At 37.4% G+C, this 12,834-nt stretch overlaps 1 protein-coding gene across 2 annotated transcripts in view; it reads left to right on the forward strand.

Annotated features, from left to right (window-relative positions):
- The window catches only part of LOC139148897 (nuclear pore complex protein Nup133-like), an 84,198-nt gene that overhangs the window by 27,237 nt on the left and 44,127 nt on the right, over positions 1–12,834 (forward strand). For both annotated transcript variants that reach the window (XM_070720344.1, XM_070720343.1), the window contains exons 11-17: positions 1,284–1,363; positions 2,720–2,822; positions 3,507–3,575; positions 4,053–4,134; positions 4,647–4,689; positions 4,905–5,018; positions 10,468–10,630. In XM_070720344.1, the coding sequence (XP_070576445.1) occupies positions 1,284–1,363; positions 2,720–2,822; positions 3,507–3,575; positions 4,053–4,134; positions 4,647–4,689; positions 4,905–5,018; positions 10,468–10,630 (654 nt within the window). The remainder of the gene's footprint in view (positions 1–1,283; positions 1,364–2,719; positions 2,823–3,506; positions 3,576–4,052; positions 4,135–4,646; positions 4,690–4,904; positions 5,019–10,467; positions 10,631–12,834) is intronic.

The following is a 12,834-nucleotide window of genomic DNA, read 5'->3' on the forward strand; positions in this document are numbered from 1 at the left end:
CACAAGCTACCTTGACAAAACTTCGTGCACCATCCAGGACCAAACACACTACAAATCTGTCTTGACGTCATCATCTCCTTACATGGTAATCGGCATACCGTATTTTTTAGCAAAGGAGACACAGAATACGTCGGAGTATTCAGTTTCAAAACGTATTACATTGTGTGATGTTGTCAAAAAAAGGTAATATTACTGCAGTGGTATAAATTACAAAACACAACAGTTCAAATCAGTTTATTTTGGACTGGCTTTACCCAACATTTCATATTGTTTCTTATGCCAGATTTGACCACGTGCTTACTGGCGACCCCTTTACATGCAAATTTTGTGTCAAATGGTGTGTTCTCCTGGAAAAACAAACGTACGATTTCTATATGAAGGAGGCGAAATTTGCCCTCAAAACTCGAAACCACCCCTTTATGGGGTGTACCTAGCTATTTTGAACGAGCTTCTCGAATCTGCAGCTCTATTTTGAAATGATGGTCTGGTTTTCTCAGCTCAAGGATAAGTGTTCTCCATCGCTGTGGGCATTACTATTCTCAACTGGGGGTACAGTTTCCAGTCGTAATGTTTTTCATTGTGTCCGGGATATAAAACCTTTCCTTTTCACAATTTTACTTCGGTTAACACTAGTCCACATCTTGTCAGCGATTAAACATGTTTCAAGTTTAAATGTTAAATTCTTGTCTCGAGCCCTCTTGTTCGACCAAACTGAAATTACCGCTCCCACTTTGGCTCGTCCAGTGGGTGTAGCAAGGGTCGTGCCATCGCCTAGGAAATGGAGGGTGCATTAATTGTTGCATTTCGATGCACATTTTGATTATATTCAGAAGATTTTGTGGCAAAAACTCAGATAGAGAAGCATTAATATTCACATCTCACTTATTCAAGACTGGCTGAGAGCAGCACTTCCATTCAGTTAACATCATTACGCCATTTATTATGCCAAGAAAGATGAAGCCAAGACATTTTGCCCTCCCTGGTCTCAGCCAGGAATGGTTATACCTTACAGAGTTTTTTCCCACGCAATGAAAACAAATGTACTTGGGCTGAGGCCCAAGTACAATAATAATAAAACTATTTTTTTTCTTCGATGATAAATTGTATATGCATATTTTCTTTTCTTCCTATGTACTGGTATAATTGGTAGTAATATTGGTAAAAAATTCAGTGAATTCAATGATGAAAAAATTCAATGATAGAAGTTGAGTTGAATACATGTTGACATTTCAGATTTTTAATAGTGATCAACATTGAAAGGTATATATATTGTTGTGTTTCAGGCACATTTGACACTGCAGGAAGTGATGCTCCTCTCTATGCTATGTCCTTTGCATTGTTGAAGTACTCTGTCCGGTATGAGGTAAGTGTAGTGGTCTGTTAGGTATGAGGTAAATGTAGTGGTCTGTCAGGTATGAGGTAAATGTAGTGATCTGTCAGGTATGAGGTAAGTGTAGTGGTTTGTCAGGTATGAATTAAGTGTTGTGGTCTGTCAGGTATAAGGTAAGTTTAGTGGTCTGTCAGGTATGAGGTAAGTGTAGTGGATTGTCAGGTATGAGGTAAGTGTTGTGATCTGTCGGTATGAGGTAAATGTAGTGGTCTGTCTGGTATGAGGTAAATGTAGTGGTTTGTCAGGTATGAGGTAAGTGTTGTGATCTCTCGGTATGAGGTAAATGTAGTGGTCTGTCAGGTATGACGTAAATGTAGTGGTTTGTCAGGTATGAGGTAAGTGTTGTGATCTGTCGGTATGAGGTAAATGTAGTGGTCTGTCTGGTATGAGGTAAATGTAGTGGTTTGCCAGGTATGAGGTAAGTGTTGTGATCTGTCGGTATGAGGTAAATGTAGTGGTCTGTCTGGTATGAGGTAAATGTAGTGGTCTGTCAGGTATGAGGTAAGTGCAGTGGTTTGTCAGGTATGAGGTAAGTGTTGTTGTCTGTTGGTATGAGGTAAATGTAATGGTCTATGTAGATAGCTTCTAAATTATCCATTTTCTGTGTGTATTTTCACTCTAATGTAAATATGTTGTCGGTTCAGTATGTCTAGACTTCAAAGATCGTCTTTCTGCATAGTTCTCTTTGCTTGGAAGGTAGTGAAGCAATTACAAACCAAGCAAGTGACAGTATCATCAGACAGACCAAATTCATATTTAGCCAGTTTCTCCTGCTCTGACCTAGCTGTCGGTGATGCGTCCACCTTCTCAACCTTCTGAGTCATGGTTTTTTGCTTGTTTCTGACAACTTTTCACAATCTCAGTCACCATTTTATTACGGCAACTCAAGAAACAGCATTATTCATTACAGCACTTGTAGCACTTGTAGTAAGTTAAATAAAAGTATGGAGTTAAAAATCATAAAACCAAATTGATTCATACCAGTACAAATGTGACTGTTGAATGAACTTCCAGAAAATCATTGTTTAGATTCCTGATATACATCTTCTCTTCCAACCAAAAATAAGATGTTGTGTCTTATGTAGCATGAAATTTTTACTGTCTGCAAACGCAAAGGCACTACAAGTCACATGACAGCAGAATACTTATGAATAATGCATGGAGCCTCATATAATACATGAATAATACATGAATGCTCGTATAGTATCATAAGCTAAGGTTGTACTTCTCATTTTAATAATGTTGTGTCCCATTCGTTAATGAGGCAGTAAGTTAGTGATGCACAAAGCTGATAAATGTGAATCTTTTATTTGTGTAATTATATCATAGGAATCAATGGAAGAAAACCTTCTGAACCACTGCTTGTTGATATCAGACCTGGCCAGTAAAACTGCCTATATGTACTCCGATAACTACATCATTTGTTTAACAGGTTTGTAACTGATATTTGTTGCTGATAAACATTTAACTGTGATTGTCAGTGTGGAAACTATTTATTGAAAGTGCACTGTATTTATATTCTAAAAACAAAGAAACAAACATTACCAGAAGATGTAATACAAATTTGGTTAATATTTTTACAACTGACACATATTGAACGTATATCATTTCTTGTCTTAAGTCTGTACTTCAGACAGTAAAGTTGTCGCAGCAGTAGGGTTTGTTACAATAAACCAAAATGAACTAAAGTTATAATTATAAAATATTAGGTGTTCATGTTGTTTGAATAAAAGTATGGAGTTAAAAATCATAAAACCAAATTGGTTCATACCAGTACAAATGTGACCGTTGAATGAACTTCCAGAAAATCATTGTTTAGATTCCTGATATACATCTTCTCTTCCAACCAAAAATAAGATGTTGTGTCTTATGTAGCATGAACTTTTTACTGTCTGCAAACGCTTATTGGCTTGATTGTATTGTTTGTAAATTAGTTTCTAGGAAGAATGCAATCACAGTTGATTCTGATATACTATAACATTTTCAGTACAAATATTTGTTATGAATAATTTCTTTTGTCTAAATGATATTTTCATATTTGCTTGGCGTTTCAAGTCTTAAAGAAGATTTGTTATGAAAGTATTTAAATATTAATTATTTAAATTTATTTAAATAGTTTCAGGAAAAACAGCATCCTATGATAAGATTGATTTCAAATCACCAGGAGATTGCCTGCTTGGTTCTGGTAAGTCTGTCTAGATTGTATACAAGTTCTTGTAAATCTGTCTAGATTGTGTACTAGTTCTTGTAAATCTGTCTAGAATGTGTAGTATTTCTTGTAAGTCTGTCTAGATCACCTGGTTGTTTTTTGTAAGTGCTTTTATATTGTGTGAATTCCGCTATCTTGAAATCTACAATGGGAAGAGCATGTAACTGTGATGTTCAAATTATAGTACTCTTGTGTGAAGATTGATGTAATGACAGCCAAGTTATGAAACAGTGCCAAAATTATTTCTGCAAAAATTATCCAGTTCAGTTCTTTATCACATTTGTATTGAGAAATCTACATTCTGTATTCTGTTACCTGTGCATGCACTTAAACAGCTATTTCAACTAATTTTGTACATTGTACAAGGTATTATGGTAAGTTTTGTATATTAATATTTTGTCATATTGTACAGGGTGTTATCGTAAGATGCCAATATTTTGTTATTTGTTACAGGGTATTATGGTAAGGTGCCGATATTTTTTTCCAACAATCATGGATTGGTCAGTTTAAGAAGTCAAGAACCCAGAACCCTAGGGTAAGACATTTTGTTCAGACATTTTGTTGATAACTTTTTCCCAATTACACTTTTAGAACATTTTTAAATATTTTATTCTAATGCCAACTGCTTCAAACAATTTCACACAGAAAGGAAAAATTCAAGGAAACCCCTCTATGGTTTATGAACTCAACCATAAGAACACAACATTTCACAACTGCCTCTGATTTGAAGCAGACAATGTGTCCTACCATACACTCACTTACAAGCACTCAATCACATCTGCACTCCCTCGACTAATTTACAAGAGTTTCATGGATGAAATTTGGCCTTCAGTGAAACAAATTCATTCTCCTTGGAAAAGCAAACTTCTTTGGTAACCCATCAGCTTATCATTGATTGCAAATGATCTACGCATAATATAAAGGTCGAATCTTCAACATCTTTGTTAAAATAACATACTATATTTAGAAGGTGTTAAAAAAGCTAGCGTAACCTTTAAAGGTTTACAAGTCTCCTAATCAAGAATTTCACGTTTTTTTTCTTCTCAGCCATGACATTTCAGCGTTGTCAGAAACCAGTGTTGCCTCTGAGGTGAGTTTTCAAAATGAATGAAATCTATTTCGTTCTTCTAAAACGGAAAGTTTTGTTTCAATGTTTCACAGTTACTGTGCACTGAATTTTCACTTACCGTGATATAGCAGATGTCTATCAAAATGATGTTCTGTATAAAATAAATAAAAAGAAATTGAACTTGAGAAACTCTACCAGACTTACCGGTACTTTAACCACACTTTGCTCTAATACAGTCTATGTTGACAGCACCAATGATTAAAGTTGAGAAAACAGAAGACATGAGTGTTGGTGAAGACTCAACTCAGCGACTGAAGTCTGCTTTCCTTCAAGCCTGCAGACACAATCTTGTAAGTAAAGCTAGCGGAAATTTCCAACACTTATTGTCTCTTCTTGCCATGTCATTGTTTTTGCTGAATAAGGAAATTGACAGTTGTATGTGTGAGTGGTGTAGAGTGTAAAGACCTTTATAACAGTTCTTGGTATTTGTATGGATGACTCTTAGGATACAAGATCATCACTCAGTTGTTTTAGTGTTTTTACACAGAAAGCCATCGATGCTGTCAATACACGGAGTCCACTCAGTTGTTTTTGTGTTTTTACACAGAAAGCCATCTATGCTGTCAATATATGAAGTCCACTCAGTTTTTTAGTGTTTTTACACAGATAGCCATCTATGCTGTCAATACATGGAGTCCACTCAGTTGTTTTAGTGTTTTTACACAGAAAGCAGTCAGTGTTGTCAATACATTGAGTCCACTCAGTTGTTTTGTGTTTTTACACAGAAAGCAGTCAGTGTTGTCAATACATGGAGTCCACCCAGTTGTTTTAGTGTTTTTACACAGATAGCCATCTATGCTGTCAATACATGGAGTCCACTCAGTTGTTTTAGTGTTTTTACACAGATAGCCATCTATGCTGTCAATACATGGAGTCCACTCAGTTGTTTTAGTGTTTTTACACAGAAAGCCATCAATGCTGTCAATACATGGAGTCCACTCAGTTGTTTTAGTGTTTTTACACAGAAAGCCATCAATGCTGTCAATACATGGAGTCCACTCAGTTGTTTTAGTGTTTTTACACAGAAAGCCATCAATGCTGTCAATACATGGAGTCCACTCAGTTGTTTTAGTGTTTTTACACAGAAAGCCATCTATGCTGTCAATACATGGAGTCCACTCAGTTGTTTTAGTGTTTTTACACAGAAAGCCATCTATGCTGTCAATACATGGAGTCCACTCAGTTGTTTTAGTGTTTTACACAGAAAGCTCTCAATGCTGTCAATACATGGAGTCCACTCAGTTGTTTTAGTGTTTTTACACAGAAAGCCATCTATGCTGTCAATACATGGAGTCCACTCAGTTGTTTTAGTGTTTTTACACAGAAAGCCATCAATGCTGTCAATACATGGAGTCCACTCAGTTGTTTTAGTGTTTTTACACAGAAAGCCATCAATGCTGTCAATACATGGAGTCCACTCAGTTGTTTTAGTGTTTTTACACAGAAAGCTGTCAATGTTGTCAATACATGGAGTCCACTCAGTTGTTTTAGTGTTTTTACACAGAAAGCCATCTATGCTGTCAATACATGAAGTCCACTCAGTTGTTTTAGTGTTTTTACACAGAAAGCCATCAATGCTGTCAATACATGGAGTCCACTCAGTTGTTTTAGTGTTTTTACACAGAAAGCCATCAATGCTGTCAATACATGGAGTCCACTCAGTTGTTTTAGTGTTTTTACACAGAAAGCCATCAATGCTGTCAATACATGGAGTCCACTCAGTTGTTTTAGTGTTTTTACACAGAAAGCCATCAATGCTGTCAATACATGAAGTCCACTCAGTTGTTTTAGTGTTTTTACACAGAAAGCCATCAATGCTGTCAATACATGAAGTCCACTCAGTTGTTTTAGTGTTTTTACACAGAAAGCCATCTATGTTGTCAATACATGGAGTCCACTCAGTTGTTTTAGTGTTTTTACACAGAAAGCCATCAATGCTGTCAATACATGGAGTCCACTCAGTTGTTTTAGTGTTTTTACACAGAAAGCCATCAATGCTGTCAATACATGGAGTCCACTCAGTTGTTTTAGTGTTTTTACACAGAAAGCCATCAATGCTGTCAATACATGAAGTCCACTCAGTTGTTTTAGTGTTTTTACACAGAAAGCCATCAATGCTGTCAATACATGGAGTCCACTCAGTTGTTTTAGTGTTTTTACACAGAAAGCCATCAATGCTGTCAATACATGAAGTCCACTCAGTTGTTTTAGTGTTTTTACACAGAAAGCCATCAATGCTGTCAATACATGGAGTCCACTCAGTTGTTTTAGTGTTTTTACACAGAAAGCCATCTATGTTGTCAATACATGGAGTCCACTCAGTTGTTTTAGTGTTTTTACACAGAAAGCCATCAATGCTGTCAATACATGGAGTCCACTCAGTTGTTTTAGTGTTTTTACACAGAAAGCCATCTATGCTGTCAATACATGGAGTCCACTCAGTTGTTTTAGTGTTTTTACACAGAAAGCCATCTATGCTGTCAATACATGGAGTCCACTCAGTTGTTTTAGTGTTTTTACACAGAAAGCCATCTATGCTGTCAATACATGGAGTCCACTCAGTTGTTTTAGTGTTTTTACACAGAAAGCCATCTATGCTGTCAATACATGGAGTCCACTCAGTTGTTTTAGTGTTTTTACACAGAAAGCTCTCAATGCTGTCAATACATGGAGTCCACTCAGTTGTTTTAGTGTTTTTACACAGAAAGCCATCAATGCTGTCAATACATGGAGTCCACTCAGTTGTTTTAGTGTTTTTACACAGAAAGCCATCAATGCTGTCAATACATGGAGTCCACTCAGTTGTTTTAGTGTTTTTACACAGAAAGCCATCTATGCTGTCAATACATGGAGTCCACTCAGTTGTTTTAGTGTTTTTACACAGAAAGCTCTCAATGCTGTCAATACATGGAGTCCACTCAGTTGTTTTAGTGTTTTTACACAGAAAGCTATCAATGCTGTCAATACATGGAGTCCACTCAGTTGTTTTAGTGTTTTTACACAGAAAGCCATCTATGCTGTCAATACATGGAGTCTACTCAGTTGTTTTAGTGTTTTTACACAGAAAGCCATCAATGCTGTCAATACATGGAGTCCACTCAGTTGTTTTAGTGTTTTTACACAGAAAGCCATCTATGCTGTCAATACATGGAGTCTACTCAGTTGTTTTAGTGTTTTTACACAGAAAGCCATCAATGCTGTCAATACATGGAGTCCACTCAGTTGTTTTAGTGTTTTTACACAGAAAGCCATCTATGCTGTCAATACATGGAGTCCACTCAGTTGTTTTAGTGTTTTTACACAGAAAGCTGTCAATGCTGTCAATACATGGAGTCCACTCAGTTGTTTTAGTGTTTTTACACAGAAAGCCATCTATGCTGTCAATACATGGAGTCCACTCAGTTGTTTTAGTGTTTTTACACAGAAAGCTGTCAATGCTGTCAATACATGAAGTCCACTCAGTTGTTTTAGTGTTTTTACACAGAAAGCCATCTATGCTGTCAATACATGGAGTCCACTCAGTTGTTTTAGTGTTTTTACACAGAAAGCTCTCAATGCTGTCAATACATGGAGTCCACTCAGTTGTTTTAGTGTTTTTACACAGAAAGCCATCAATGTTGTCAATACATGGAGTCCACTCAGTTGTTTTAGTGTTTTTACACAGAAAGCCATCAATGTTGTCAATACATGGAGTCCACTCAGTTGTTTTAGTGTTTTTACACAGAAAGCCATCTATGCTGTCAATACATGAAGTCCACTCAGTTGTTTTAGTGTTTTTACACAGAAAGCTGTCAATGCTGTCAATACATGGAGTCCACTCATATGTTTTAGTGTTTTTACACAGAAAGCTGTCAATGCTGTCAATACATGGAGTCCACTCAGTTGTTTTAGTGTTTTTACACAGAAAGCCATCAATGCTGTCAATACATGGAGTCCACTCAGTTGTTTTAGTGTTTTTACACAGAAAGCCATCTATGCTGTCAATACATGGAGTCCACTCAGTTGTTTTAGTGTTTTTACACAGAAAGCCATCAATGCTGTCAATACATGGAGTCCACTCAGTTGTTTTAGTGTTTTTACACAGAAAGCCATCTATGCTGTCAATACATGGAGTCCACTCAGTTGTTTTAGTGTTTTTACACAGAAAGCCATCAATGCTGTCAATACATGGAGTCCACTCAGTTGTTTTAGTGTTTTTACACAGAAAGCCATCTATGCTGTCAATACATGGAGTCCACTCAGTTGTTTTAGTGTTTTTACACAGAAAGCCATCTATGCTGTCAATACATGGAGTCCACTCAGTTGTTTTTGTGTTTTTACACAGAAAGCCATCTATGCTGTCAATACATGGAGTCCACTCAGTTGTTTTAGTGTTTTTACACAGAAAGCCATCAATGTTGTCAATACATGGAGTCCACTCAGTTGTTTTAGTGTTTTTACACAGAAAGCCATCAATGCTGTCAATACATGGAGTCCACTCAGTTGTTTTAGTGTTTTTACACAGAAAGCCATCTATGCTGTCAATACATGGAGTCCACTCAGTTGTTTTAGTGTTTTTACACAGAAAGCCATCTATGCTGTCAATACATGGAGTCCACTCAGTTGTTTTAGTGTTTTTACACAGAAAGCCATCTATGCTGTCAATACATGGAGTCCACTCAGTTGTTTTAGTGTTTTTACACAGAAAGCCATCTATGCTGTCAATACATGGAGTCCACTCAGTTGTTTTAGTGTTTTTACACAGAAAGCCATCTATGCTGTCAATACATGAAGTCCACTCAGTTGTTTTTATTTAGTGTTTTTACACAGAAAGCCATCTATGCTGTCAATACATGGAGTCCACTCAGTTGTTTTAGTGTTTTTACACAGAAAGCCATCTATGCTGTCAATACATGGAGTCCACTCAGTTGTTTTAGTGTTTTTACACAGAAAGCTGTCAATGTTGTCAATACATGGAGTCCACTCAGTTGTTTTAGTGTTTTTACACAGAAAGCCATCTGTGCTGTCAATACATGAAGTCCACTCAGTTGTTTTAGTGTTTTTACACAGAAAGCCATCTATGCTGTCAATACATGGAGTCCACTCAGTTGTTTTAGTGTTTTTACACAGAAAGCTGTCGATGCTGTCAATACATGAAGTCCACTCAGTTGTTTTAGTGTTTTTACACAGAAAGCCATCTATGCTGTCAATACATGAAGTCCACTCAGTTGTTTTAGTGTTTTTACACAGAAAGCTGTCAGTGTTGTCAATACATGAAAGTCCACCCAGTTATTTTAGTGTTTTTACACAGAAAGCTGTCAATGCTGTCAATACATGAAGTCCACTCAGTTGTTTTAGTGTTTTTACACAGAAAGCTGTCAGTGTTGTCAATACATGAAAGTCCACCCAGTTGTTTTAGTGTTTTTACACAGAAAGCTGTCGATGCTGTCAATACATGAAGTCCACTCAGTTGTTTTAGTGTTTTTACACAGAAAGCCATCTATGCTGTCAATACATGGAGTCCACTCAGTTTTTTAGTGTTTTTACACAGAAAGCTGTCAATGTTGTCAATATATGAAAGGCCACGTTCAGTTTCTCTTCACAGTAAACGTAGCAGAAAATTTGAAATCAAGGTAAATTTTAGTCAACCAGACAAATCCAAATTATTGAATCCACAAGTCTTTCTGATATTCCTAGAAAATCTTTTGTTAAACACATTGTGTATGTATTAGCCGATATATTTTCTCTCTGACACGACAGGATCAAGCACAGAGCATTGTAGATGATCTGTTTAGGACATCAACATTAGCAGAAACGGAAGATTCATCTTCCATAATAGACACCACAGTGACAACGCTAAGTAGAGAAATCATCGATGACTTCCCAGCGTCTGATCCAAGGTGGGCAGAGTCTGTTCCACATGGTAAGTCTTGTCGCTGTGTTATCCCTCTCAATCCATTGACTTTTTGCATAACTTCATTGCATAATCAATTGTACTACATTTACCAATTCTTTATCTTGTTGTTTGAATCACTTGCTAAAGTGAACTTCACTTATAAGTAGAGAAAATTCTGCTTCTTGAGCTGCATCTTAACCCTTTCACCCCCAGTTCCCTGTGTACAGGTCCAACTTTACCATAGAAAACAATGGATTTGGGTCAAACTATGGTGGTGAAAGGGTTAAAAATGACAATTGCAGATTCAAATGCTCCGAACACATTGGATGTTTGTGTTGTATTGTTCTATTCAACTATCATCAGAGATAATTACCATGGATGTTTTGTTATGTGTTATCCTTCATGATGTTAGTATGAGTTGTAAGAAGTGATCTCATATCGATTAAAAATTTATGTCAAATCCAGGGACTCATCTTGATCCGTGGATGATGTGTCACATATGACATGTGAGCAAGAGCATGTAAAAATGCAAAGTTTCAATAAAATCTTTTGTCTTCTTTTTGTTCAGAAATGTGTATATATCAAAATATAGACTTTAGATTAATAGAATCGGGTCAGTCCCAATCAGGGTGCGCTAGAGTGTGTCACTTAGGTCAAAATTTCAAGTTCATGATAACTGACTTAATATTTAAAGCCTTATCACTCCGCTCAAGGATATGCCTATTGTTAGGTTTGGGTAAAAGTGTTGGGTGGCGTATCCTCAGCGAAGCACAAGCCAGTCGTACATGTTGGGAGGGTGGGTGGGTAAGGGCCAGTTTACTGGTTAGCCGGCACAAACACACCCTATAGTCCTGCATATAGTATGGCCATACGTAACCTTAAGTTGGTCAATTGCAAAGGAGGGAGAACATGCGGCTGTGTTGCTTCCTATTTATACCTACTAATTTGCATGTTGCGCATTGATATCGCTGCGTGATGCGGCTTTGAATAACTTAATATTTAAAGCCTTATCACTCCGCTCAAGGATATGCCTATTGTTAGGTTTGGGTAAAAGTGTTGGGTGGCTAACCTGTCGTCAAGCACTTTACCCTATCGTATATGCATATACGTATGTACAATATATATGTATTTATAGAGAGGACTATATGAACTTTGCCTTTACGAACTAGCTTATCCTCCCATGCCTGAAAGACACCATTATCACCACACATAACACAGTCAGGAGACAAAGAGATGCTTTTACATATGCATTTATTCGCTTCCTTAGAATTGTTCTTCAGAATTGGTTTCCACGTACAGCCTGAGAAATCATACAATCCGTCGACTGCCTATGTAGTGTAATACGTCCCTCCCAAATAGAAAGCAAGATTATTAAAGTCCTACGTGAACTTCATCTTACAATCAAATCGGCATATTTCAAATATTATCATTTCCAAACGCTCTAGTGAAACCAACCAGGTTATTCATTGAGTGATATGCCTCTATATTATTATAACCTGGCGCATCAACCATTTTCGCTAGATTATCTGCTGGTGCCCCAACTTTTGTAACTTTTGCCAGTTGCATGTAGTAGAGCGCCGTGTCCTCTGCTCGCCAACCTACATGGCTCATCAAGGATTGGATGTCCGAGCCAGCCATAGACAAAGAGATTGCACAGGCACTCCTACACCCATGTGGGGTTTCGCCGGAATCTATTCCAGTCTCTTGCAGGTATGTCTTAAGGCGATGATATACTAATTGGGACGATACGGGTTTTTGCTCGACGGTGCCCTGGGCGTTGGTGGGCCGAAATAAATATCCCGTTATTAGATTAACCCCGATAGCCATACTCAAATCGAAGTATGCCTCCACTGTAGTGACTGGGCACATGAGAGCATCCGCACACCTTTTGATTGCAAACATATTTGTAGATGACCCCCTCAGCGTCTTACCGAACGTATGGTTAAACAAAAAGCCAGAATTATCTGGGAAACGCATTATTTTGGGTCTTGACGTGACCAAGGTCGTGTGCCCTATCCCCTGAAAATGCGAGAACTTTAAAGAAGGCCAAGTCCCTTGCTAACACATAGATCTGTGATGGGCGCCTGCATACTTTTATCTGCTCGATTATATACTCAAAGACCCGTCTCATTTTATTCAGAAATAATGGGGTTGCCTGCTTTGGGGTTATCATGGACCTCGCTTGTTCTTCGGCTGACTTTTTAAGATATCTATGAACTAATACTGAATCG

Source organism: Ptychodera flava, chromosome 14 (assembly GCF_041260155.1).
Source record: "Ptychodera flava strain L36383 chromosome 14, AS_Pfla_20210202, whole genome shotgun sequence".
NCBI classification, from domain to species: domain Eukaryota; kingdom Metazoa; phylum Hemichordata; class Enteropneusta; family Ptychoderidae; genus Ptychodera; species Ptychodera flava.